The following is a 24111-nucleotide window of genomic DNA, read 5'->3' as shown; positions in this document are numbered from 1 at the left end:
ATTTCGCTTATATGAAGTGTCCGGAAGAAAGTAAGTCTAGAGACAGAAAGCAGATCAGTGGGTGCCTGCATCTGGGGTTGGCGTGGAAATTAATGGTGAATGGGCACGAGGTAACTTTTGGAGGAAGATGGAAACATTCTAAAATAGAACTGTGGTGATGGTTGCACAACTCTATGTATTTGCTAAAATAACTAAATTTTCCAGTTACAATGGGTAAATTTTAGGATATGTAAATTATGCTTCAATTAACTCTAAAAAAGAAAAGCCTATGACTTGAAAAGGTAGGAAAAAAAGAAAATCTAGGGATAGGGCTGAAAGTTACACTCTGAATACATGGCTTTAAATTCTTTTATTATTAAAAAGCAAACTAAAAATAAGTGAACTCTCTACTCAATAAATGACGAAAAGGTTCAAATAAAAGACACAGGATAATTAAAGATAAAAGTGCAGATGAATAATATTGAACACAAATAGAACAGTCAAAAGAATAAATGAACTTACAAGGAGACATAACCGCCACAGATGGGGAAGAGATTAAAAGGGCCATTAAACAATGACCATGTACTAGTGAACAGACCCCCCCTTCTAAATGAACCCACTATGGAAAGAAGCTACAGATGTTTCATAGAGAAAAGCAACAGGCCCACTGAGTTCCAAGTCAACCTTTCAACCCTATTTCATGGACACATTCCACATGGTATTGTTTCTGAAATCCAGGTCCATCTCATCATCCCTGTCGTGAGTTGGCAGTGTGAGGGAGCTGCTTTGGGAAAAGCTTCTACAGGCCACCCCAGGAACCATCACGAAGTGCTGGTGACAACAAATCTTAGATGGGACAAAATACAGGTTTATGAAAAAGAAGTAAACCATAGACCAGCTCCATGTAGTAAATATGGAAGCAAATACTCTAAAGAAAATTAGTTCCAAACACTATGAAAACACACTGTGACAAAATTGACAAAATGCAAAGATATTTCAAAACCAGAAAAAGCTGTCAACACAGCAATTATAATAGTAACATCTTAAAGAGAAAAATCATGTGGCATTTGACCAAATTCAGCAGCGGTACCCACCCAGCATGCACTGGCATGGTGCCAACCCGCCTGCATGGGTCCAGGAAGAGTCCTGTGGGTGTGGACTCTGGAGCACCAGCAGCCTTGCAAAGACTGCTTACCAGAAACCAAGAGCCACTTTCCCATCAAATTAGGAAATGCCGAAGCCATTTACTGAAACGGGAGAAAACAGGAATGCCTGCTATCACCTCTGTTCTAGGTTTTGTTGGTCCTTCTTAGTGGCAGAATAAAATTAAAATAACTGCTGTATGTTGGCATAAATAGTGGAAGAGAGATAAAAGAATCCATTGCAAACAACAGGACTATATATGCAGACTGTAGTGGAAACATTAAGACTAATACGAAAATGTGGTAAGGTGATGGCAAAATATTTAAAAACCAATAGCTCTAGATGAGATTAGCAAAAACCAATCAGAAGTGGAAATGGGAAAAAATATAACCCAGTCACAAGAGTGACAAGCAAAAGCTATAGAGTATTTAGAAATAAATTTACTGGAAAGTTAGAGATTTACAAGAAAACCATAAAATTTTATAAGTCAGAAAACAAGACCCAGAAAAATGGGGGATATATACCATCCTCCTAGATGGAAAAAAGATATCAATTTTCACCAAATTAATATATAACTTTAATTCCAATCAATTATTTTTCTGAACTAGATGAAATTATTTTAGTATATATACAGAAACATTAATGTTTTAGAACAGCCAAGAAATAATTATCAAACAAGACCAGTGAGGGGAACTGGCTTGATCCATGTGAAATTCTCCTGGATATGTGGATTTACTATGGAGAATTTACTCTTTTCGGGAACAGTGAAAATGTAAGTGTCAGTGGAAGTACATTGCATGCCATTCTTACTAGGTATAATAAAAAACGAAGGAAATGGAGATTGAGAATAGAAAACAGATGTAGAACAGATGTAGAAAGAGTCTTGTGCAGAGACTCCTCAGAAGAGGTAAAGGAAGTATGCTGGAGGCCGGCATACACCAGTACTTGCATGGGCTGTGCCCCGTGCATGGAATAATATACGACGACAAAACTGACAAATGCAAAGCTGGTTCAAAACCGGAAAAATCTATCAACACAGCAATTATAGTCTTAACATCTTAAGGAGAAAAATCATATGGCATTTGACCAAACTCAGCAGCAGTACACACCCAGCATGCACTGGCTGAGGCAGGGCATGCATGGAAAGGTGCGGCACATGGCCAACCTTCTGTATCATGGCAGATCCAAGCCCCAGCTGTGACGGGCATTAGGGATAGGGCTTGGGATACGAAGGCCCAACGATGGTTATACAAAGCCTTTTCCCTCCCTCTGACTCTCGGCCTCCGGAGGGTACTGGAAGGAGGAGTCGGTACCTATCCCTTTCCTTGCTGTCTCACCAATGGGTTGCTCACTCCAGGAGAATAGGGGCTTAGTTTTGTTTAATTCTGTACCCCTAGTACCTAGAATTGCTTACACAGGCGCTCAACACATATTTGCTGAATGAATGAACAGCATGAGAAACGTATATTCTATTTGGGAAGAGGAAGACTAATAAAAAATGACTTAGCATGCATATTATCTACCACAAAGGTAAACCAATTATAAGCCAAATACAATACAAGCTCTAGAAAATGCAAGCGAGAACCTGAACTTCTTTTTTTGTTTGTTTGTTTGAGACGGAGTCTCGCTGTCACCCAGGCTGGACTGCAGTGGCACAGTCTCGGCTCACTGCAAGCTCCGCCTCCCGGGTTCACGCCATTCTCCCGCCTCAGCCTCCCAAGTAGCTGGGACTATAGGCGCCGCGACCACGCGCAGCGAATTTTGTTTTTGTATTTTTAGTAGAGAGAGGGTTTCACCCTGTTAGTCAGGATGGTCTAGATCTCCTGACCTCGTGATCTGCCCTCTTCGGCCTCCCAAAATGCTGGGATTACAGGTGTGAGCCACTGTGCCCGGCCGAGAACCTGAATTTCTAGCAAGTGGGGCGCAAGAAAATTCATTAACCCATAAATCCACCATCCACCCAGCCTCCCTCCCTCCCTCCCTCCCTCCACCTGGCAAATCTGCTATCTGCTTCACAGTGTGGAAGGCCTGGGAATACAGCTATAAACATGACAGACTGCTGCTCTCACTGAGTTCATATTTACTTTTTTTTTTCTGAGACAGGATCTCACTCTGTCATCCAGGTTGAAGTGCAGTGGCATGATCATGGCTCACTGTAGCCTTGGCCTCCCAGGCTCAAGCAATCCTGCCACCTCAGCCTCCCCAGTAGCCAGGACCACAGGTGTGTGCCACCATGCCCAGCAAATTTTATTTTTTTGTAGAGACAGAGTCTCCCTATGTTGCCTAGGCTGGTCTCGACCTCCTGGGCTCAAGTGGTCCTTCTGCCTCAGCCTCCCAAAGTAATGAGATTATAAGCGAGAGTCACTGGACTGGTTGCTGAATTAATATTCAGTGGAAATTAATTAAAAAAGATCCATTATTATAAATCTAAGGTATGAAAAATGATTTTTTATTTAGTATATCTGTCTTACATTTTAGTAATTATAAAGGCTTTAAGAGGTTCACATTTGACTTTAAGGTCCTTACTCTGTTTTCCTTGATAAGGTTTTAAGCACCTCAATCTCAAAATCTAAAGGAAGACTTTTAGGGATTAAACAACCTGAGATGGAAAGGGATGGCTGTGTCATTTGGGGGGAAATTCAAAGTAAAGAGCACTTTTTCCTAATTTCATATAAGGAACGCTTGAGGTAATCCCTAATGACTCATAACAAAGCAAGTCCATAATGTACTATAGCTACAGTCCTTACTTTAGAAACGTAGAGAACTTCAACGATAATTTTTACCATTATTCTACTTGGAGTAATTCCTTTCAGAATTGCTACAGTTCTAAGACAAACAAATGAGAAGTAATTTAAAAGAAAAACTGGCTAGCTTAATACCATAAATAAAAAGATGTTCAGCTTTTCCTGTTTTCTTAGTGTATTATGCCTATATTGTGTTGTTAAACTTTTATCTTAAATAGCTCTGGAACTTAAAATGTTAATTGAGTAAACAAGTTAATGACATGCAACCTAAAAAAAACAAAACAAAACAAAAAACACCTCAATACAGAAAAGACGACCCTGCAAAATACAAACACAGCAAAGGAATAAGTTAGCACACTATCAAAACATTGCTCCTTCACTCCAATAGCCACAATTTAACTTTTAAAAGACAAATAAAAATTACCTTTTAAGGATGGTAGTTTTTGAAGTTCTCTATTATTGCTTGCGCTAAACCTTGAAGAATTTTGCCGTTTGTCTTTCTTCACTATGGGCTGAGAGACTGGTACTTTTATTTTAGCAGATACTGTAGACGGGACAGCAACAAGGCTGTTTTTCCTGACGGAAATTTGCTTCCAAAACAAAAACAAAAACAAATGAATATGTACAATGGTTGTATTTTTTAGCACCATTAAAATATAGAAAAGCATATACACGAGTCTTACTCTGGGGCATTCCCCTTCACTCCATGGAAGACATCATTCCTTAGAGTGGCTGGAGTATGGGGCTTAGGTCCCACCTTCAGCAATGCTAGACTGAGAGATTCAAAGATACACCTAATTTCTCGTATCTTCCTTCAAACTTTTGATTGCTAAATATTTACCACATAGGTTGATGTGGCAGACTAAATAATGACCCCTCAAGATGTCCACATCCTAATTCCTGGAACCGGTGAATATGGGACCTTGCTTGGCGACAGGGACTCTGCAGATGGGATTCAGTTAAAAATCTTGAGATGGGAAGATGATCCTGGATCATCCAAGTGGGCCCAAGGGAATCACACAGGTCCTTACAAGAGGGAGGCAGGAGGGAGACAAGAGAAGGCAATGGGATGACGAAAGCAGGGGTCAGAGAGAGATCTGAAGATGCTACATGGCTGGGTTGGAAGATGCAGGGAAGTGGCCACGAGCCAAGGCAGGCAGGCGGCCTCTAGAAGGTGAGAAAGGCTGGAAATAGATTCTCCTCTAGAACCTCCAGAGCCATCACCACCCTGCTGACACGTTCATTTTGGCCTCATTTCAGACCTGCATGCCAGAACTGTAACATAGTAAGTTTATGCTCTTTGGAGTTGCTGCATGTGTAACTTGTACAGTGGTGCGAGGAGATGAATACAGCTGAGTATCTCACAAAATGCTAGATGTTCCCTGCTGGCTCACCACTCAGCCTTGAACACACAGAGCAGGCCGTCTGAGTGCTTTCCCTTGAGCCCCAGGAAAAGGCTCTGCTGGAGCGGTTCTGCTGCCACTGTCCCAGGCTCCTGGTGTGTGTGCTCATTCCCAGGCTGCACCATAGCTCCAGGGCTGGTCAACACCCCTGCGGCCAACCTGCAACGCTGCCCTCTGAACTACTCAGGAGAGGCGGAGAGAGTCTGAGGATGCACGAAGCAGAGGAACCAGGGGTCTCCTGTCACACAGGCCAAAGGAGCTCACCAAGGGGGTCTGTGGAGCTCAGCTATCCTCTGGGCCCCCCAGCTGAAGGGCTCTCTGGGTAGCAAGCAGTGACCTGGCCCACAACTGTTTGCTGCCACCACTCTCCAGCAGTGACACAATGTGCTTGTTGCCCACCCTTCTTGTCTGCCCAAAGAAAGGGAGTCTGTGTCTGCCTATATGCTCTTTAAAAAGGCTGTCCCGCTCCGAGACAGTTTGCTTCTGTGTCCGCACCCAAATCTCATCTCAAATGGTAATCCTCAAGAGTCGAGGGAGGGACCTGGTGGGAGGTGACTGGATCGTGGGGGCAGTTTCCCCCATGTTGATCTTGTGATAGTGAGTTCTCACGAGATCTGATGGCTTAAAAGTGTTTGGCAGCTCCCCCCTCCCTTTCTCTCTCCTGCCACTGTGTAAGAAGTGCCTTGCTTCCCCTTTGCCTTCTGCCATGATGGTAAGTTTCCTGAGGCCTCCCCACCTATGTGAAACTGTCAGTCAATTACACATCTTTTGTTTATAAATTACACAATCTCAAGTAGTTTTTTATAGTGAAAATGAACTAATATAGACTCCATCCTGCAGACACAAACCCATCCAGTTTAGGGTCAAGGAGAGCAGACACACCAACTGCAGCCCCAAACATTAATTTGTTCTCATCCTTGAATGAAATTTTCATAAGCAGTAAGAGCTGCTTTACTTTCTACTAAGGTGCTTAGGAATGCCTGCAAAGCGCTGTCTGATGTGACAGACTGTTGGAACAGCAGGCAGACTCTGACCTGGGAGGCAGGGGCCTCGGTTCCCTTCCCTTCTCTCCCTCAGTCTGTGGCTTTTTTCACAAAAGGTACTTTCTTGGGCTCTGAGCTTGACATCTGTCAATCTTTTATCATGAAAGCCTGGGTCTTTCTTCCCTAAAAGCCCCTCCATAACCAGCTCCTCCACAGATCCCCCAGTTAGACAGTTTCTGCTCCGCCTTCTCTGGGCGCCCCTGGCATTGATTCCACAGTCTGGAGGAGCTGCTCCTAGGAGCTGTCCCGGCTTTAGATGTTCAGTCACATATGTGCGTGCTCCAGTAGATAACCCCTCCATCTCCTTTTCATTTCACTATAGTGCCAGCCCAGCACTCACAGCGAGGACCTTGGGTAGAGGCCAATGACAGGGCTCCCCCGTGGCTTCTGACCCCAGCTGGAAGGTCAGCCACATGGAAGGTGGCCCGGCCTGGGGGCTGGGAGGTGAGCTCATGGGTCCTGACTGCCATGGGGACACACTGAGGATAGGCTTCTGCCCCTGAGACAATAAGAAGTCAGCCCTCGGGCACAGTTTCGAAGGGGCCCTTGGCCCTTTGGCCACCACGCCCCACTCCTCTCTCTTGTCAGGGCCAAGGCCAGAGAGAGGAGCCACTCTGCCGGCCCTGCCCAGACCAACCACCCGCTGCCTGCCCCACAACACTGTGACTTGATGCTCCCACCAACTCTGAGGGGACATCTTCCTCCCTGATGGGACATCAGCTCAGGAGGGCAGGCTCTGTCTGTATGAGACACTGTCTGTCCCTGGGAAGGTGAGGTGACCTCCCTAAGGAGCTGCAGAGCTGCCCAAAGCAGATGCCACCAAGAACTTGGGCTCAAAGAGGGGAAGAAGGAGAGAGAGGGGGAGAGAGAGGGAGGGGGAGGGGGAGAGAGAGGGAGGGGAAGGGGGAGAGAGAGGGGAAGAAAGGGAGGGGGGAGGGAGAGAAAGAGAGAGAGGGGGGAGAGAGGAAGGAGGAGGGGGAGAAAGGAGAGGGGAAGAGAGGGAGGGGACAAAGAGAGAAAAAGGGGGAGAGAGGGAGGGGGACGGGGGAGAAAGGGGGGGCAGAAAGAGAGGAGGAGAGAGGAAGGAGGAGGGGGAAAAAGAGAGGAGATAGAGAGGAAAGGGGGAGGGGGAGAAAGAGAGAGGAGGAGAGAGGGAGGGGGAGGGGGAGAAAAGAGATGGGGGAAAGAGGGAGGGGAGAAGGCGAGAAAGAGAGGGGTAGAGAAGGAGGGGAAGGGGGGAGAGAAGGGGGAGAGAGGGAGGGGGAGAAAGAGAGAGGGGGAGGGGGAGAGAAGGGGGAGGAGGAAAAAGAGAGAGGGAGGGGAAGCGGGGAGGGGGAGAAAGAGAGGGAGGAGAGAGGGAGGGGAAGGGGGAGAAAGAGAGAGAGGGGAGAGAGAGGGAGGTGGAGAAAGAAAAAGCAGAAAGAGAGGGAGGGGGAGAAAAAGGGGGGAGAGGGGGAGGGGAAGGGGGAGAAAGAGAGGCAGAGGGGGGAAGGGGGAGAAAGAGGGAGGGGAAGGGGGAGAAAGAGGGAGGGGAAGGGGGAGGGGGAGAAACAGAGAGGGAGGAGAGAGAGAAGGGGATGGGAGAAAGGGAGAGAAAGGGGAAAGAGAGGGAGGGGGAGGGGGAGAAAGAGGGGAGACAGAGGGAGGGGGAGAAAGAGAAAGGGGGAGAGGGGGAGGGGGAGAAAGGGGGAAGAGAGGGAGGGGGATGGGGAGAAAGAGAGGAGAGAGAGGGAGGGGGAGGGGGAGAGAAACGGGGAGGGGGGAAGAAAGGGTAGGAAGAGAGGGAGTGGCAAGAGGGAGAAAGAGAAAGAAGGGGGAGAGAGGGAGGGAGGGAAGGAGAGAGGGAGGGAGGGAAGGAGAGAGAGAGAGAAGGAGGAACACAGAGAGAGAAGAATGGAGGGAAGGAGAGAGGGAGGGCGAGGGGCTCCCTTGGGAGCAGCTGCCCAGGGCAGGTGGGCGCAGACGAGGGTGGGAGCCGGAGCGGGTGCTGGGGCGGGATCCTGGGTGTCGCTCCGGGACGCCTGGCCACGGCCACGGCGAGAGGACGAAGCCCCCGAGACGGGACGGAAAGGAAACGGGAGAGCGCGGTTTGCGCGCGGCCAAGCAGAGGGTTGGAGGCGCAGCGCAGGAGGCCAGATCCGCATCCTCCGCTTCTTCCCCAGGGGGCCGGCTCCGCTGCTCCGGACTCCGGGGCGAGGCGGGACCGTGGCCTGGGGCCCATGCCGGAGGCTCTGGAGGCGGCCGGTGGGAGCTGAGGGTCTCCTTGGAAGGCCGCGACAGACGACACTCGAGAAAACATGGTTGGGGCAGAGGGGTGCGTCAGGCGCCCAGGAAGGCGCAGGCTAGCTAGGACAGGGGCAGGGAGGCTAGGGGGCGGCAGGAGGGCCCGGCGGGAGCCCACGCGGGTCCGCGGCGACAACAGGAGTGAGGTCGAGCCTGGCCCCCCATGTACAGCGCGCCCGGCAGCCTAGCGGCTCAGGGGCCAAAGCCGCCAAGGTCGCTGGGCCACCGGGAGACGCAGCGCCGGTTGAGGCTTGGGAGGGTGGGGAAGGTCTGAAGGGGTCCCTGGGCAGAGGACAGAAGCCAGGGTCCCGGGAAACACGGTGGCTGTAAACAAGCCCTCCTTCTGGGTGCCAGACACCACCAACACCGCTGGTTCGCGGACAGCCCGGAGGGGACCCTGCCGCAGCCCCGACACCCGGCTCCCTCCCTGCTCCTCGGATGTCCCGTAAAACTACAGACTCCTCCGGTGGCGGCACTGCAAGGCACCTGTAGCTTGAGGGAGACAGCTAGGGAGGAAGGCTGGGGAGCGGCTGCCCCGTGTTACATTCCGTGGTTCAGGCCGAGCTGGTGCATCCTTAGCTTACAGAGAGGAAAGCAGGGCTCAGGCTGTGGGGTGAGCGCCTGAAATCACCCAGGCAGTGCTGCAGCCAAGCCCGAGCCTCAGTCCCTGGACTCTGGGCCTGGGGTTGAGCCAAATGCTGGGCCCCAACTCCCCCTTACCCCCCACACCCGAGCAATTCCATGCTCCAGTGCCTCTCAAAATCCTCCCTCTCTGCAATTTTATCATAAACGGAACAAACTGCCACCACTTATGTGCTAAGGACTAAGTGATATGCCACTTAAGAAGTATTTTTAATGCCGGAAAGTCCAGCCTGAATCTGATCAAGCCCTGAGGTCTAACCACCAGTTCTTAGGAAAATACAAGAGAGAGGGGTGTGTGTTAACCAACAGGGATGCGATCTGCACGCAGGGAACGTGGGGGAATGGCAGGAGCTGTTCTCCCCGCAGCACCCGGCAGTCGCGCCACCACACTTCAGCCCAGGTGAGCCTCCGCTGTGGGCCCTGACATGCAAGCAGCCCCTCCCCCAAGCGGCGACAACTAAGAACATCTCCAAACATTGCCAAATGTCCCTTGGGGGGCAAAATCACCCTTGGTTGACTATCATATCCCTCAAATGTATGGGAACAACCTGATTTAACAATTAAGTTTCAGGGAGAAAAAGGAGAGGAGGAACCAGCACATATCACAACCTAGTGTAGTGTATGTACCTAATTTGGATCTCAGGACTCCATTCAATTCAGGACCCAAACCAACCAACTGAAAAAGGGAGGAGGGGAGGGGAGATTTAATGCTTACTCCTGAGAGTAAGCAATTGCAGTTAATATTCTTAGGTGTGACAATCACATTCTGGTTCTTAGAGTCCTTGCTGGAGGATACCACAAGTGGGACTTACAAATAAAATATGATGACTGAGATTTGCTTCAAAATAACGTAGTGTGGGAAGAGGGCTGTGCCCGTGGAGGAGGAGGCCTGGATAAGACAAGATGGGTTGCATGTGGATGACGGCCAAGGCTGGGCAACAGGGACCTGGGGCTTCCCTATACGATTTCCCTCGACTACTGTGTATGTGAAAATAGTCCAAATGAACACGTTATTCCTCCCTGCATTAACCCCAGCTCCTATAGACCAGACAATCAGAACACCTTCCCTCATCTTTCTCCCAATCATATTTTCAGTGTTGGTGGTACAGTGGTGACCACAGCCGCCTCCAATCATATTTTCTTACGGTTACCGGACTGACTTTTCTAAAGATCCATCAGACCACTGCGCTGCTCACAAGATGCCAGCGGCTCCCCACTGCCTGCAGGAGAAAGTTCAAACTCCAAAGCATGGGGTTTGAGCTCAGCCGCTGTCTCCCCTACACTTATTTTTCCAGGACTCATCTCTCAATGTATGGGAGAGATGAGTCTCTCCTTTATTTCAGGAATGCTGGGCCACTCTCAGATTCTCAAATGTCTTCTGACCCTGCCCTGTTTCAATGCCTGTTTCTCCAGCATGAAATGCCCTCTTCCCGTTTCCAAACTCTCACCCGCACACAAAGCTTTTGATCTACTCAGCCTTCAGTTCTAGCTCAAATGCCATTCTCTTTAACGTGTTCCCCACTCCTCACACATGCAGTCAGGCCCCACCATCTCCTCAGTGTTCTTAGGTGGGTTCCCTTACACTTACGTCAGGCTTGGAATCCCATGTCTGCTTCTACAAAGAGATTCTGAGCTTGTTGAGAGCACGGACACATCTCATGTCCCCGTTATCTGGCAACACTCAGGAGGCTCCAGAGCTTGCTGCATCTCCTTCACACAGTCACCGTCTCTCAGGTCCTTAATTCCAGCCTTCACACAACCACTTCCGTGCACACTTGATGTTCCAGCAATACCAAACTACTTGTCCTCCCAGACAAAACCTAGTTTTGTATGTATTTTCAGATATTTATTTTTAATTTAATTTAATTTTTTTTTTTTTTGAGACAGGGTCTGTCACTCAGGCTGGAGTACAGTGGCACAACCATGGCTCACTGCAGCTTCAACCTGCTGGGCTCAAGTGATTCTCCTCCTTCAGCCTCCTGAGTAGCTTAGTCTACAGGCACTCGCCACCATGTCTGGCTAATTTTTGTGTTTTTTGTAGAGACAAGGTCTCACTACGTTGTCCAGGCTGGTCTTGAACTCCTGAGCTCAATCTTCCCACTGTGGCCTCCCAAAGTGCTAGGATTACAGGTGTGGTGAGCCACTGCACCCAGCCTCAGATCTTTTAAAAGTGCATCTGGCTCAAGGTAGTATGATACTGGCATAGGATAGACATACAGACTGATGGAATACAATTGAGAGCCAAGCCCATTCACTGGGGAAAGAACAGTCTCTTTAACAAATGATGCTGGGACAAATGGAGAGCCACATGGACAAGAATGAAGTTGGATCCCCCCTCACACCACAGGATCAACATGGATCACAAACCTAAACAGAAGAGCTGAAACCACAGAACTCTTAGAAGAATACAAAGGTAAAGCTTCATGACCCTGGATTTGACAATGGTTCCTCAGCTATGACACCAAAGGCGCGAGCAACTAAAAAGAAAACAGATAAACCAGACTTCATAAAAATTAAACATTTTTGTGCAGAGGACACTATTAAGAAAGTGAAAAGACAACCCACAGAATGGGAGAACATATTTGCAAATTACATAAGGGTCTAGTATCCAGAATATGAAAAGAACTCTAACAACTCAATAACAAAAAGAAAACCTGATTAAAAAATAGGCAAAGGACTTGAACAGACATTTCACCAAAAAAGATATACAAATGGCCAAACAAGCACATGAAAAGACACCCACCACCTTTAGATGTCAGGGAAATGTAAATGAAAATTACAATGACTTCACACCCGCTGGGATACCTATTCTTTTTCAAATTGAAAAATAACATGTTAGCATGGCCAGGCTCACGCCTCTAACCCCAGCACTTTGGGAGGATTGCTTGAGCCCATAAGTTCAAGACTAGCCTGGGCAATATAGTGAGACCCCTTTTCTCCATTAAAAAGAAAAAAATAGCCAGTTGTGGTGGCATGCACCTGTAGTCCCAGCTACTCAGGAAGCTGAGGCGAGAGGATAGCTTGAGCCCAGGAATTCAAGGCTGCAGTGAGCTATCATTGTACCATCGCACTCCAGTCTAGGTGACAGAATGAAACCCTGTCTCAACAAAAAGACAAGTGTCATAAAGGACGTGGAACAACAATTGGAACACCTGTCTATTGTGGTGAGAATGTAAAATAGGGCAGCTGATATGGAAAACAGTTTGGTGGTTCTTCAGCAAGTTAAACTTAAAATTACCATCCAAAGTCAGGTACGGTGGCTCATGCTTGTAATCCCAACACTTTGGGAGGCCGAGACGGGAAGATCACCTGAGGTCTGAAGTTCGAGACCAGCCTGGCCAACATGGTGAAACCCCATCTCTACTAAGAATACAAAAATTAGCTGGGCATGGTGGTGTTTGCCTGTAATCTCAGCTACTTGGGAGGCTGAGGCAGGAGAATCGCTTGATCCCAGGAGTCAGAGGTTGCAGTGAGCTGAGATAGCGCCACTGCACTCCAGCCTGGGCAACAGAGCGAGACTATCTCAAACACACACACAAAAATGACCATCCATATGACCCAGCAATCTCACTCCTAGGCATATACCCAAAAGAACTGAAAACACAGTGTTCAAACAAAAATCTGTTCACAATGTTCACAGCAGCATTATTCACAATAGCCAAAAGGTAGAAACAACTCAAATTTCCATCAACTGATGAAACAAAATGTGCTATATCTAAACAATAGAATATTAGCTATAAAAAGAAATGAGGGTTTGGGAGGCCAAGGCAGGCGGGTCATGAGGTCAGGAGATCGAGACCATCCTGGTCAACATGGTGAAACCCCCTCTCTACTAAAAATACAAAAATTAGCTGGGCGTGGTGGTGGGCACCTGTAGTCCCAGATACTAAGGAGGCTGAGGCGGGAGAATCGCTTGAACCTGGGAGGCGGAGGTTGCAGTGAGCCGAGATCACACCATTGCACTCCAGCCTGGCAACAGAGCGAGACTCCATCTCAAAAAAAAAAAAAAAAAAAAAGGGGGGAATGAGGTGTGACACTTGCTACAACACAGATGGACCTTGAAAGCATTCTGCGAAGTAAAAGAAGCCAGACACAGAAGGACAAATATTGCATGATTCCATTTCTATGAACTATTCAGAATCGGCAAATTCATAGAGAGCAGACTGGTGGTTGCCAGAGGCTGGGGGAAGGGGAGTGAGGAGTGACTGCTAGTGGGAATTGGGTTTCCTTTTGGGGTGAGGGGGGCTTTCTGGAATAGGTGGTGGAGAGGGCTGCACTACCCTCAGCATCCTTGAGTCTTCTGGGCTTATGGTGACAACAGCAAGGGCCCCACGAAGCCAGGGAGACACACACGCTTTGGGAGGATCAGCCGTTCTCAGCACAGAGAAGGCATCAGTGTTGGCTGAACGTAAAGTGAGAAACAACAGGTGTGCTTCCTCAGTTTAGGTGCTTACTCCTGAAATAAAAACTGGATATCTATCTTAAAGCGATAAGAAATCGCTGTAAAGAAGTATGATACTGTTTAGCGATCCGGCTTGGGCAACATCTGAAAAAAAGGACTTGATTCTTCCCCGTTCGCCCTCTTCCGGAATGCTGGTTACGGGGAGTTTTATTTTATTCTATCCACTCAGTGAGGGGAGAGATGACCTAGAATTTACTTTAGCCTCTTGATGTCTGGCTTAATGATGGGAAATTATTTTTCGAACTCAGATTATCTGTCAAACCCAAATCAAAATAGTTGGCCTTTCCCTTCAGTAGAAGCCACTGAAAGTCGGTGGTCTCGGAGGGTTCCAAGAGAGCACTGCGGCCCCCACCTGTCTGAACAGTGGCTGCACCCGAGCAGCAGCTGCATCTTCTAGGAGGAAGGCGGGGGTGGAGTGGATGGGGGGGCACAACCTGAAATGCTATTTGAAACACTTGCCGGCCACTCAAATGGAAGCTACGGGAATAAAGAGGAAGTCGTTCCCTCCCCTTCCCAGAGCCTCTCCACTGAAGAGACACGGGGTCCCTGGGGGAGGAGGTGTCTATTGCTGTGAGGATCTGGGATTCTGGAGTCTGTGGCTGGGGGGAAGGATGTGGTGGGAGTGTCTGGAGAGGAGGGAAGATGAGGTGGCCAGTCCACATGGCAAGGCAAGGTGCTGCCCAGATGGGCCTTGAAATGATGCAGGAGTTCAGGTTCCCAGCCAGGGTAGATGAGCTGCTGGCCCTGAGCCCAGGCCCACTGCCAGGCCCAGGGAGGTACAAAGGCAAAGGGCGTCGCCTGCCTCCGTGGTGCATGGCCCCTCCCAAGTCTTCCCAACAAGCATGGCTGCCCTTCCTCAGGCAGAGGAAACGACGCCAGATGCCTCCTGCACGCTCAGGGACAACGCCCCATTCGTTTCTAACAGAGACACAGCAAGTCCAAGTGTCCAGCTGCCCTCACAGCGCACAAGCTTCCATGCAGCCAGGCAACAGCACCCCAATATATTTGGGGTAAAAAGGCAATCTGTGCAGCAGACACATGGACGTCTATTCGTCTCTCTACTTTGAAATATTTCATGGAAACAGCAAAATGGGCAACTGGATTTGTGGCAAAGCCTCTCTCCTGGATGTTTTATCCTGTAAGGGATTACCAAAAGAAACAAGCCGCTCTTTCCCTTCATTTAAACACTGCAATGCTAAAAATTCACAACTAGATATAAGAGATTTATTATTCAGGTGGGCAGGGCCAAATCACTGATCTCTCAGTATCTCTTAGATGGTGAATAGAGTTAAACACAAAAGATACCTCTTCCACAGACCATAACTAGTACTGGTTTCAGATATAGGCCCAGGGACCCAGAGCAGCAGCTTCTCCAAGTGCTGAACCTGATTTGGATTCCAGTAGGCCAGGGCTGGGGAAGCCACAGCCCATGAGCCACATCTGGCCTTCTGGTTATTTTTGTAAATAAAGTTTTATTGGCATACAATCATGTCTATTTATCCACCTACTGTCTACGACTTCTCTCTTGCTGCAACAGCAAGAGTTAAGTAGTTGCAGTAGAGACCACGTGCCCCCTAAAGCCTTGAATATTTACTATATGGCCCTTTACAGAAAAAGGTTTACTGATTCTTGTGCCAGGACAACAGTTTCTGGATGAGAGGAAGAAATAATGGAAAACAGGACAGACTTCCCTGATCAAGTCTGGTGATGCACTCACAATCAGCAAACCTGAGCCTGCCTTACAAGTGAGAGTGAAGGAAGAGGCAAGTTACGACCTCCAGTAATAAAAAGATCTGCGGAGGCAGTCACTGGTGCATCTCAGCATAGGAATAGTCAACAGATGCAACTTCCATCTGGCAACCACAAAGCAGGGTGGGGCTGCAGGGAGAAAGCAGGTGCTCTGTCCCTACAGAATCCCCCTGAGGCCACGCACTCGGAGACTGGGTATAGCAGAGGAAAGGAGTGAGCTATGCAGCTGAAAAGGAGATTGATGTTAGGTCTGAATACTGATCTGTCCATAGCCACCTTATCCCCACACACCTTCTCTGCAGAACATCAGTAAACTGAGTGGTTGTGACAAGAAAAAGGGATTCTCCAAAGAAACCAGTCTGTCGAGGAAAAACTAAGGCTGCTAATGCAGGAGCCGGCACCTCAAAGCAAATTCTCTGCAGTTTAGTCTCTAGGGGCCAAAAGTCACAAGAGCCAGCTCTCAGCCAAGGCCTCTAAAGCAAGTGGTCAGCTGACAAGCCCGCCCGCGGCCAGCTGTGCCAGTGCCTCATCCTTGCCTGTGTGAACAAAGAAACCCTTCATCTGAGAAGCAGAGTCTTCCAGTTGGTCTCCTTGTTCAGCTCTTGCCCCTTGTTCCCACACAGCAAATAGGAAGATCCTCTTACCTCCCTACTCAAAACATCCCAGTGGCTTCCCTCAGAATAAAAACTCAAAGCCCAACCAGACTCAGTGGTTCATGCCTGTAATCCCTGCACTTTGGAAGGCCGAGGTAGGAGGATCGCTTGAGGCCAGGAGTTTCAGACTAGCCTGGGAGACGCAGTGAGATCCCTTCTCTACAAAAAAAAAAAAATACAAAAATCAGCTGGGCATGGTGGTACACACCTGTAGTCTCAGCCACTTGGGAGGCTGAGGCGGGAGGATTGCTCGAGCCCAGTAGTTCAAGGCTGCAGTGAGCTATGACTGCACTACGGCACTCCAGCCTGGGCAACAGAGTGAGACCCTGTCTCTAAAAACAAAACCCCAAAACAACTCCCCCTCCTCGCCAAAATCCCAAAACCCTGCGTAGGCAGGCTGTTTATAAGACCCTATCCCACCTTATCTGTGCCCGGCTCCCTACCTCCATCCCTCCCGCTCTGCCTACCCTCACTTCTCCTTAGCCAACTGAACACCTGGCAGTGGACACGACAAACTCACTTCCTCCATGGGGCCTCTGCACTACCTGCTGCCTCTGGCTGAATGAACATCTTGCCCTAGATCTTTGCACTGTGGCCTCCTTCTTGACATTTACATTTCACTTTTCATGTCATCTGCTTGGTGAGACCATCCCTGACCCCTTGAAGCAGCCTCCCAATCTCCAGCAGAGGGGCTGCCAGAGGGTCCTGTCCACCAGCAGTGTGTGGAGCCATGTGAAGGGTTTTGGTTGTCACCATGGTGTTGAGATCCCCAGGGCCATCGCTCTGCAAAGGTGAGACGCTCTCACGCCCAATGTCACTAGTGCCCTGCGGAAAACACCTGCAGCACCGCACTCCGCTTTTGTGCCCTCATCGGAGGCACAGTCCACGAGTGCAGGAACTCTGCACTCTCCATGGTGCTCAGCACATGCTGGATCTCAGAATGAACCTGCTAGATGACTGAGAATGAAGGAATCCCCTGGAGGGAAGCCGCAATGTCAGAGAAAACGGCCAAGATAAACAGGAACATGATACAGAGAGAGGGTATGATCCCTCCAGGGGACAGAAGGGGGACCTGACTCCAGAGCCCAGCCTCTGCCACACTGCACGGCTTCCCTGATCTGGACAGTGGCGCCGTTCCTAATCAGCAGGACAGTCAAAGTGGCTGTGCTCTGTGAAACTGGTCTGAGAATGGCAGGAAGATGAAGGGAGAACCTTGATTTCCATATTATTTATTTATTTATTTATTTTTTGAGACAGAGTTGCACTCTGTCACCCAGGCTGGAGTGCAGTGGTGCAATCTCGGCTCACTGCAACCTCTGCCTTCCGGGTTCAAGGGATTCTCCTGCCTCAGCCTGATGAATAGCTGGGACAGCAGGCACATGCCACCGCGCTTGGCTAATTTTATTTTTTATTTTTTTAAAAAAGTTTTTAGTAGAGACGGGGTTTCACCATGTTGGCCAGGCTGGTCTTGAACTCCTGACCTTAGGTGATCCGCCCGACTCGGCCTCCCAAAGTGCTAGGATTACAGGCATGAGCCACTGCACCCAGCTGTATTACTGTATTTTTTAACCATGTGTGTTTTGGCCCCAAAATAAATAAATAAATAAGAGAAAATGTCTATAAAGACTAGGAGGACAAAAGGTCTTGACCGCTCTTGGGTCTCTCCAGGTCCCACTCCTATGGGCAACGGAGTCTTTCTCATATGGGTATCAGGTGTAGGCCAACCACAGACCAAGCAGCAGACAGGGCCTCCCTCCTGTCTCACCACACACTCCCTCTTCTTCTCGCTCTTCTCTTTTGCCAATATATGCCTTCTCTTCCTTTAAATTTAACCTTAAATTTGATATTTCATATTAAGAGTGATAGCTAACAAAATACGTTAAACTAAATTAAATACACTCACATAAGAATTATTTTGGAAAATACTGTTGGGGTCTGAAGTAGCTCTGTCCAACAGAACTTTCTGTGAAGCTGCAAATGTTCCACATCTGCTGGTCCACAGAGTAGCTGCTGGCCACATGTGGCTACTGAGCATCTGAAATGTGGCCTGTGCAACTGAGGGACTGAATTATTTACATAATTTTAACTTTCATTAATTTAAATTTAAAATTAAAATAGCCATATGCAGCAAACAATGAACATCTTGGCCAGGGCAGGTCTAACCCCTTCAGAACCCCTTAGTAGTTTGATTTTACTACTGGGCAATGCCAGCCCTTGGTCAGAGCTAGCACCTGCAGGCTGCAGGGTATCTGAAATTAATCTCTTGAGGGCCATTTTTGTTGTTGTTGCTGTTGAGGTGGAGTCTCACTCTGTCACCCAGGCTGGAGTATAGTGGTGCGATCTCAGCTCACTGCAACCTCTGCCTCCCAGGTTCAAGTGATTCTCATGCCTCAGCCTCCCGAGTAGCTGGGATTACAGGTGCCTGCCACTGCGCCCGGCTAATTTTTGTAGTTTTAGAGGAGATGGGGTTTCACCATCTTGGCCAGGCTGGTCTTGAACTCCTGACCTCGTGACCCACCCGCCTGGGCCTCCCAAATTGCTGGGATTATAGGCATGAGCCACCGCGCCTGGCCGCTCAACCTTATATTAAAAAAATATATACCAGATAGTGTGGTGGCACGCACCTGTAATCCCAGCTACTTGGGAGGATGGGGCAGGAGAACAGCTTGAATCCGGGAGGCGGAGGTTGTGGTGAGCCAAGATCGCGCCACTGCACTCCAGCCTGGGTGACAGTGTGAGACTCCATCTCAAACACACACACACACACACACACACACACACACACACACACACACACGATGAAGAAAAAGCCAAATGTCCTTAATAAAGCAATTTTTTCCCCTTCTGGAGAGCTTAATTTCCAGGCTTGTTCTCTCACTCCCCCAGGTGGAGAACATGAAGATGACAATGTTGTCTGGGTTTGGGAAGCAGCACTTGTTTCACTGCAGGAGCACTGGAGAGTCTGCTTAACACAACACACTGATAGGAACATGCAAGGTGCTTAGATAGGACGTTGTGCTAAACCAGACACCACTGTGCCCTGCCCTTCGGCAGGTACCCAGTGTTTTAGGAAACACTGGAGACCTGTCTTCAAATTGACATATTCCAGATGAATCTTCCTGTGATTTAGGAAAACATCACCGCATTTCATGTTGGTGGCAGACGGACTCACTCAGCTCCGCTAAGGATGCAGGTGGAAACCCTTCCACCATCACATGGCAGGGCCATAAGCTGCTGTTCACCCTGCTGTTGCGTTAATGTAGGAACTTTGAGCATCTTTCTTGAACTGGAAAACTTCAGATTTCATATCATTTGCTTGATGAGCTCTTTCTAGAATTGCATATACTGTAGCGAAGCTTTTACTGAAGAGGGAGAGGAATGCTGATCTCATCTACTGGCCTTAACCATAATACACACCCTAGGATCCACTGGCTTTCTGGAGCTCCATCATTTAATGGTGAGCCTGTGTCTGCTTAGATGCTTTAAAGCATCTGATTTTCTCACCTAAAACTCCAGGTGGCTCTTTACATGAAATGGCTTCCATCTTGTCCCATCCACTCAAGGACAACAAGATCTAACTGAATGGGGGCCAAGTTACTCCTAAGTATACTGGATGTCCAGAAGCAACAGGTGCTACACTTCAAAAATGATGGGAACAGCCAATACTTCCGTTCCTAACAGGTCAATACTTCCTTATTCTTTTTTATCTCCTCAATCCTCAACACAGTGCTCGCACAGAACAAGAAGTGCTCAAAACAAAACCTATCTTATAAAACACATTAAATAGATATGTAACTATGCTCTACTGAGAAACATTCCCAAAATAAATTTAAATTAAGATATACAAAGCACAAAAGATCACAGGGAAACCTTTACAGTCACTGCCACGTACCAACATTTAACAACAGACTGCACAAATGATGCTGGTGCCTTAGATTATAACACCATATTTTTATGGTATCTTTTCTATGTTTAGATACACAAATGCTTGCCATTGTGTTACAGGTGCCTACAGGGTTCAGTACAATGACATGCTGTACAGGTGTGTAGCCTGGAGTGACAGGCTATTCCCTAGGCCCTAGGTGTGCAGCAGACCGTAGCACCTGTTTGTGTTAAGCACATGCCAACATGTTTACAAAATGACAACATCGCCTAACAGCGGAGCTCTCAGAACGTACCCCCCTCACTAAGCGATGCGTAACTGTATTTAAATGGAAATCCTATTTTGAAATGCTTTAATTAAAATAAGATCTTATGAGATTATACTTTTTACCACTGACCTTTTAACCAAGATCTTATGAGACTACACTTTTTTCCACCAAGCATGTAAAAGAAAACTAAGAAAAAACCAAAATACTCTACTTTTTAAAATTTTCACAAGACATTAGAAAAAGACCTAAATACCATAATCTTCTGCTTTAGAATAATGTTATTTATTTAAAATGAATTACACTGAATAAAAATTCTACATTAAAATTCCCTTATTGGATCAAAAAAGTGATATATAAGCCTCTTAATAAACAAGTTGTTTTATTGTTGTTGCTAATTTACAGTATCAGAAAAATCAGCAACCTAACTGATTTGAAGCTCTCCTTTTCAGTACTTTCAGAACCCACCAACTCAATACTTCTTGACTCTAGGTCCTAATATATACGACAAGATCAAAGAAGAATCAAACTCAACTGATGCCTTCAAGGACTGAATCTAGCTAGGAAGGCAAGTCACAGGGGAACAAAGGTCATCTAACACAGTATACGTGGCAGAGAACTATGTACAGCCAGCCACTGGTCTAGTAATTAATTGCTATAAGCATTTAAAAGATGGAAAACGCACAGTCCAAGATGGTGAGAAACAGCTTCACTGACGTTTCTGGATAGATGAGCTTAAGTTGGAGCTACAAAGATGAAAGGGGCTGGGCACGGTGGCTCACGCCTATAATCCCAGCACTTTGGGAGGCTGAGGAGGGCAGATCACGAGGTCAGGAGATCCAGACCATCCTGGCTAACATGGTGAAACCCCATCTCTACTAAAAATACAAAAAAATGAGCTGGGCGTGGTGGCAGGCGCCTGTAGTCCCAGCTACTCGGGAGGCTGAGGCAGGAGAATGGCATGAACCTGGGAGGCAGAGCTTGCAGTGAGCCCAGATTGCGCCACTGCACTCCGGCCTGGGTGACACAGCGAGACTCCATCTCAAAAAAAAAAAACAAAAAAACAAAAAAACAAAAAAAAACCACACACAAAAAAACGATGAAAGGATTCAGATGGCCAGCCAAGGATGGGGGAAGAGTATTCTAAAACAGTGGTTCTCAAAGTGTGGTCTGGGGACCGGGGTGTGTCCCCTGACCCTTTCAGGGGTCCACAAGGTCAAAACTGCTTTTATGATAACATGAAGACGTGATTTGCCCTTTAAAGCGTCATTATGGGGAGTTTTTCACAGGCTACACATACAAAATCAGAACAGTTTGCGTGCAGGGGCAGACAGCTACCTTCGACAGAGCCAGATGTTAAAGAGATTTGCAAAAACAGAGCCATGCCACTTTTCTCAGCAAATTAAAAAAAAAATTCTTTCCACATGTTTTTTATGCCGACATGTGATGGGTGTTATTGTTATTATTAGCTGAACTATTTAAAAACTTTCAGCTTTAATTTCTAAGGAAAAATATCAGTATATATACATAACCCACTAAATAAAAGCTCTTTGGGGTGCTTGATCATTTTGAAGAGTATAAAGGAGTGATCCCCCTTCTGGGTAAGCACTCGCTGCTGTTCTAAAGGAAATACAATGCTCAGATGTGTATGTGCCAGGCATGGTTTGTAAGCAGATGTACATAGTTTGGAAAGGGGTCTCCATAGTGCAGTGGCTCAATAGGGGGCGATTTGATCCTCCAGGAGACGTTAGGCGATGTCTGGAGGCATTTTGGTTGTCACAGTTGGTGGGGGCCATGGGCCACTGGCATTGAGGGGTAAGGCCAGGGACGCTGGTGAATGTCCTACAAAGTACAGGGCCACTGGGCAGCCCCGCAACAAAATATCTGGCCCCACAGTCAAGTATTCTGATTGGAACCCTTGGTCTAGAGCGGTGGAGGTCACAAAGGAGGTACCTGGGGTCTACCGACCTTGCAGCTTGTGATGTAGCACGGGAATGGGGGCTAGAGAAGGGAGCCACTTAAGGAAGAACCCACCACTCTCTCATGCCCCAAGGGCAGCAAGCTCAGGACAGCTGCCTGCTAACAACCCCAAAGCTCAGGGGCTGCGGCTGCGGCTGCGGGGGATGGATCCGCCCTGCAGCACCTCTTTCCCATGCCCTGGGCTCTGAGGAAAGACCATGGGGAGGCGCTGGGAAGAGTGAGCCAAGACGTGGCAATTAAAAGCAAAGGATTCCATTTGCTCCATAATCATTACATAGGAATTTCAAAAAGATTTTTAAAGTATTATTTCTCTTGGTCTTCTCTGGGTTTCACTGAAGTTCAGCTCAGGGTTATATGGAAAACGTTGGGAAAAGACTGATGGAAGCAAAGGCATGGGAGGTTCTAGCACAAGCCCCAAGCTCAGAAGTGAGCCTACAGGGTGTCAGGAGCCCTCCTTGGAGGGGCCATACCGAACAAAACGACTGTCCTTGTCTTCCTCCCACTAACTCAGGTGAAAACTTGCTACAGAGACTGTGAAAAGAAGGAGTATTTCTTGCAAAGATATTTTTCATAAAAATGTTGTTAACATTTAATGGGTGTATTATTAGATAAATATTTTTTAAATTTCAGTTTTAATTTCTAAAAAAATTACTCCTCGCCTAGCGCCTATGCGACCCGAGGCGAGTGTCAGTCTCCCTAGGTCTAGACCATCAGGGAGTGGTGGCACTGGAATGTAAAGGGAGAGATTATAACAGGAAAAAGGTTGTTACTAAAGGTAGAAGGTGGCAAAGCTAGCTAACAAGTTGGAGAGAGGATTGTTCTTTCTCTTCAGCAACAGATATTATGTAAGAGTTGCTGTAGAGACTTTCAAACAAAACTCAGCTGAAGCAGGTGTAAAATACATGACAATACTCAAACAACCTTTAATGTGTTTAAAACAAATCACTTTACAAAAAGCATGAACACTTTTAAAAATGTAACACTGGACACAGCACACAAACTTAAAAGAAACAACACCCACCTATGGTCTGATCTTACAAAATGGACTTGAGGAATCTCAGAGCAATTTATTAACATTCTAAATAATCAGAAAATGTGCCTAGTTATGTTTCCACAGATTTGAATGTTACACTGAGAACAGATGCTCAAAAGTGAGTCTCCTTTGTTAATCTCCACAGAATTTTCCAACTTCAGGTGACCCATGAGCCCATTTGTTGCCTCGTTCCTTAGACTTCCTATGAAATAAATCAGCAATAAGGAGTGGGAAGAAACTTTTATTTCCAGGACACATGTACATAAGCAACAAGTCAAAATTAACCATTCTATCTGAAAGAGAAGAAACATGTAGCAACACATGTCATTCAAGGAGAAGTTTCTAGAATAAGGCAAAAGTTACAGGGCAGCAGTTATGACCTTTAACAGAATTTTGCTACACTGAAAGATACAGCCTGCCATACTTGCAGGGAAAATGTCTTTCAAGAAGGATAGCACCCCATCTGTCCCATACATTTAAAAAGAGCCTCATCTTAAACTCATCCAATCATTTTAGGGATGAGAAAACAGGGTCACACAAATTAGGTGACATCATTTATGACAAAGCAAGAATCGGCATGTTTATTTTCTAACCCCCAGGCTGAAATATTTTCCACTCTACCACTCTATCCTATACTCCAGGACTTTATCTTTCTTACTGAAAAACCCAAACCATCAAATATCCCCTTGTTCTACCCAAGAAGTGTTCTGCAACATACGCCACCTGCTTTCTTGCTTTCTACGAGGCTGAAGAATAGCCAGGCAGGATTTTATTATACGGACCTGCCGTATACTTGAAGTAGTGTGTTACGTCAACCAGAGGCCAGCTTCTTGAATGCTTTCTCTGTTG

At 47.3% G+C, this 24111-nt stretch overlaps 1 protein-coding gene across 4 annotated transcripts in view; it reads right to left on the bottom strand.

The window, feature by feature from the left end:
- The window catches only part of PPP2R5C (protein phosphatase 2 regulatory subunit B'gamma), a 167278-nt gene that overhangs the window by 138767 nt on the left and 4400 nt on the right, over positions 1-24111 (bottom strand). For 3 of the 4 annotated variants that reach the window (XM_007987870.3, XM_007987872.3, XM_007987871.3), the window contains exon 3: positions 4291-4456. The exons of the other annotated variant lie outside the window; for it this stretch is intronic. In XM_007987870.3, the coding sequence (XP_007986061.1) occupies positions 4291-4456 (166 nt within the window). The remainder of the gene's footprint in view (positions 1-4290; positions 4457-24111) is intronic. 4 annotated transcript variants of the gene reach the window in all.

The sequence above is a fragment of the Chlorocebus sabaeus genome, chromosome 24 (genome assembly GCF_047675955.1).
Source record: "Chlorocebus sabaeus isolate Y175 chromosome 24, mChlSab1.0.hap1, whole genome shotgun sequence".
Classification (NCBI taxonomy): domain Eukaryota; kingdom Metazoa; phylum Chordata; class Mammalia; order Primates; family Cercopithecidae; genus Chlorocebus; species Chlorocebus sabaeus.
This window is presented reverse-complemented; position numbering and strand designations above follow the sequence as displayed.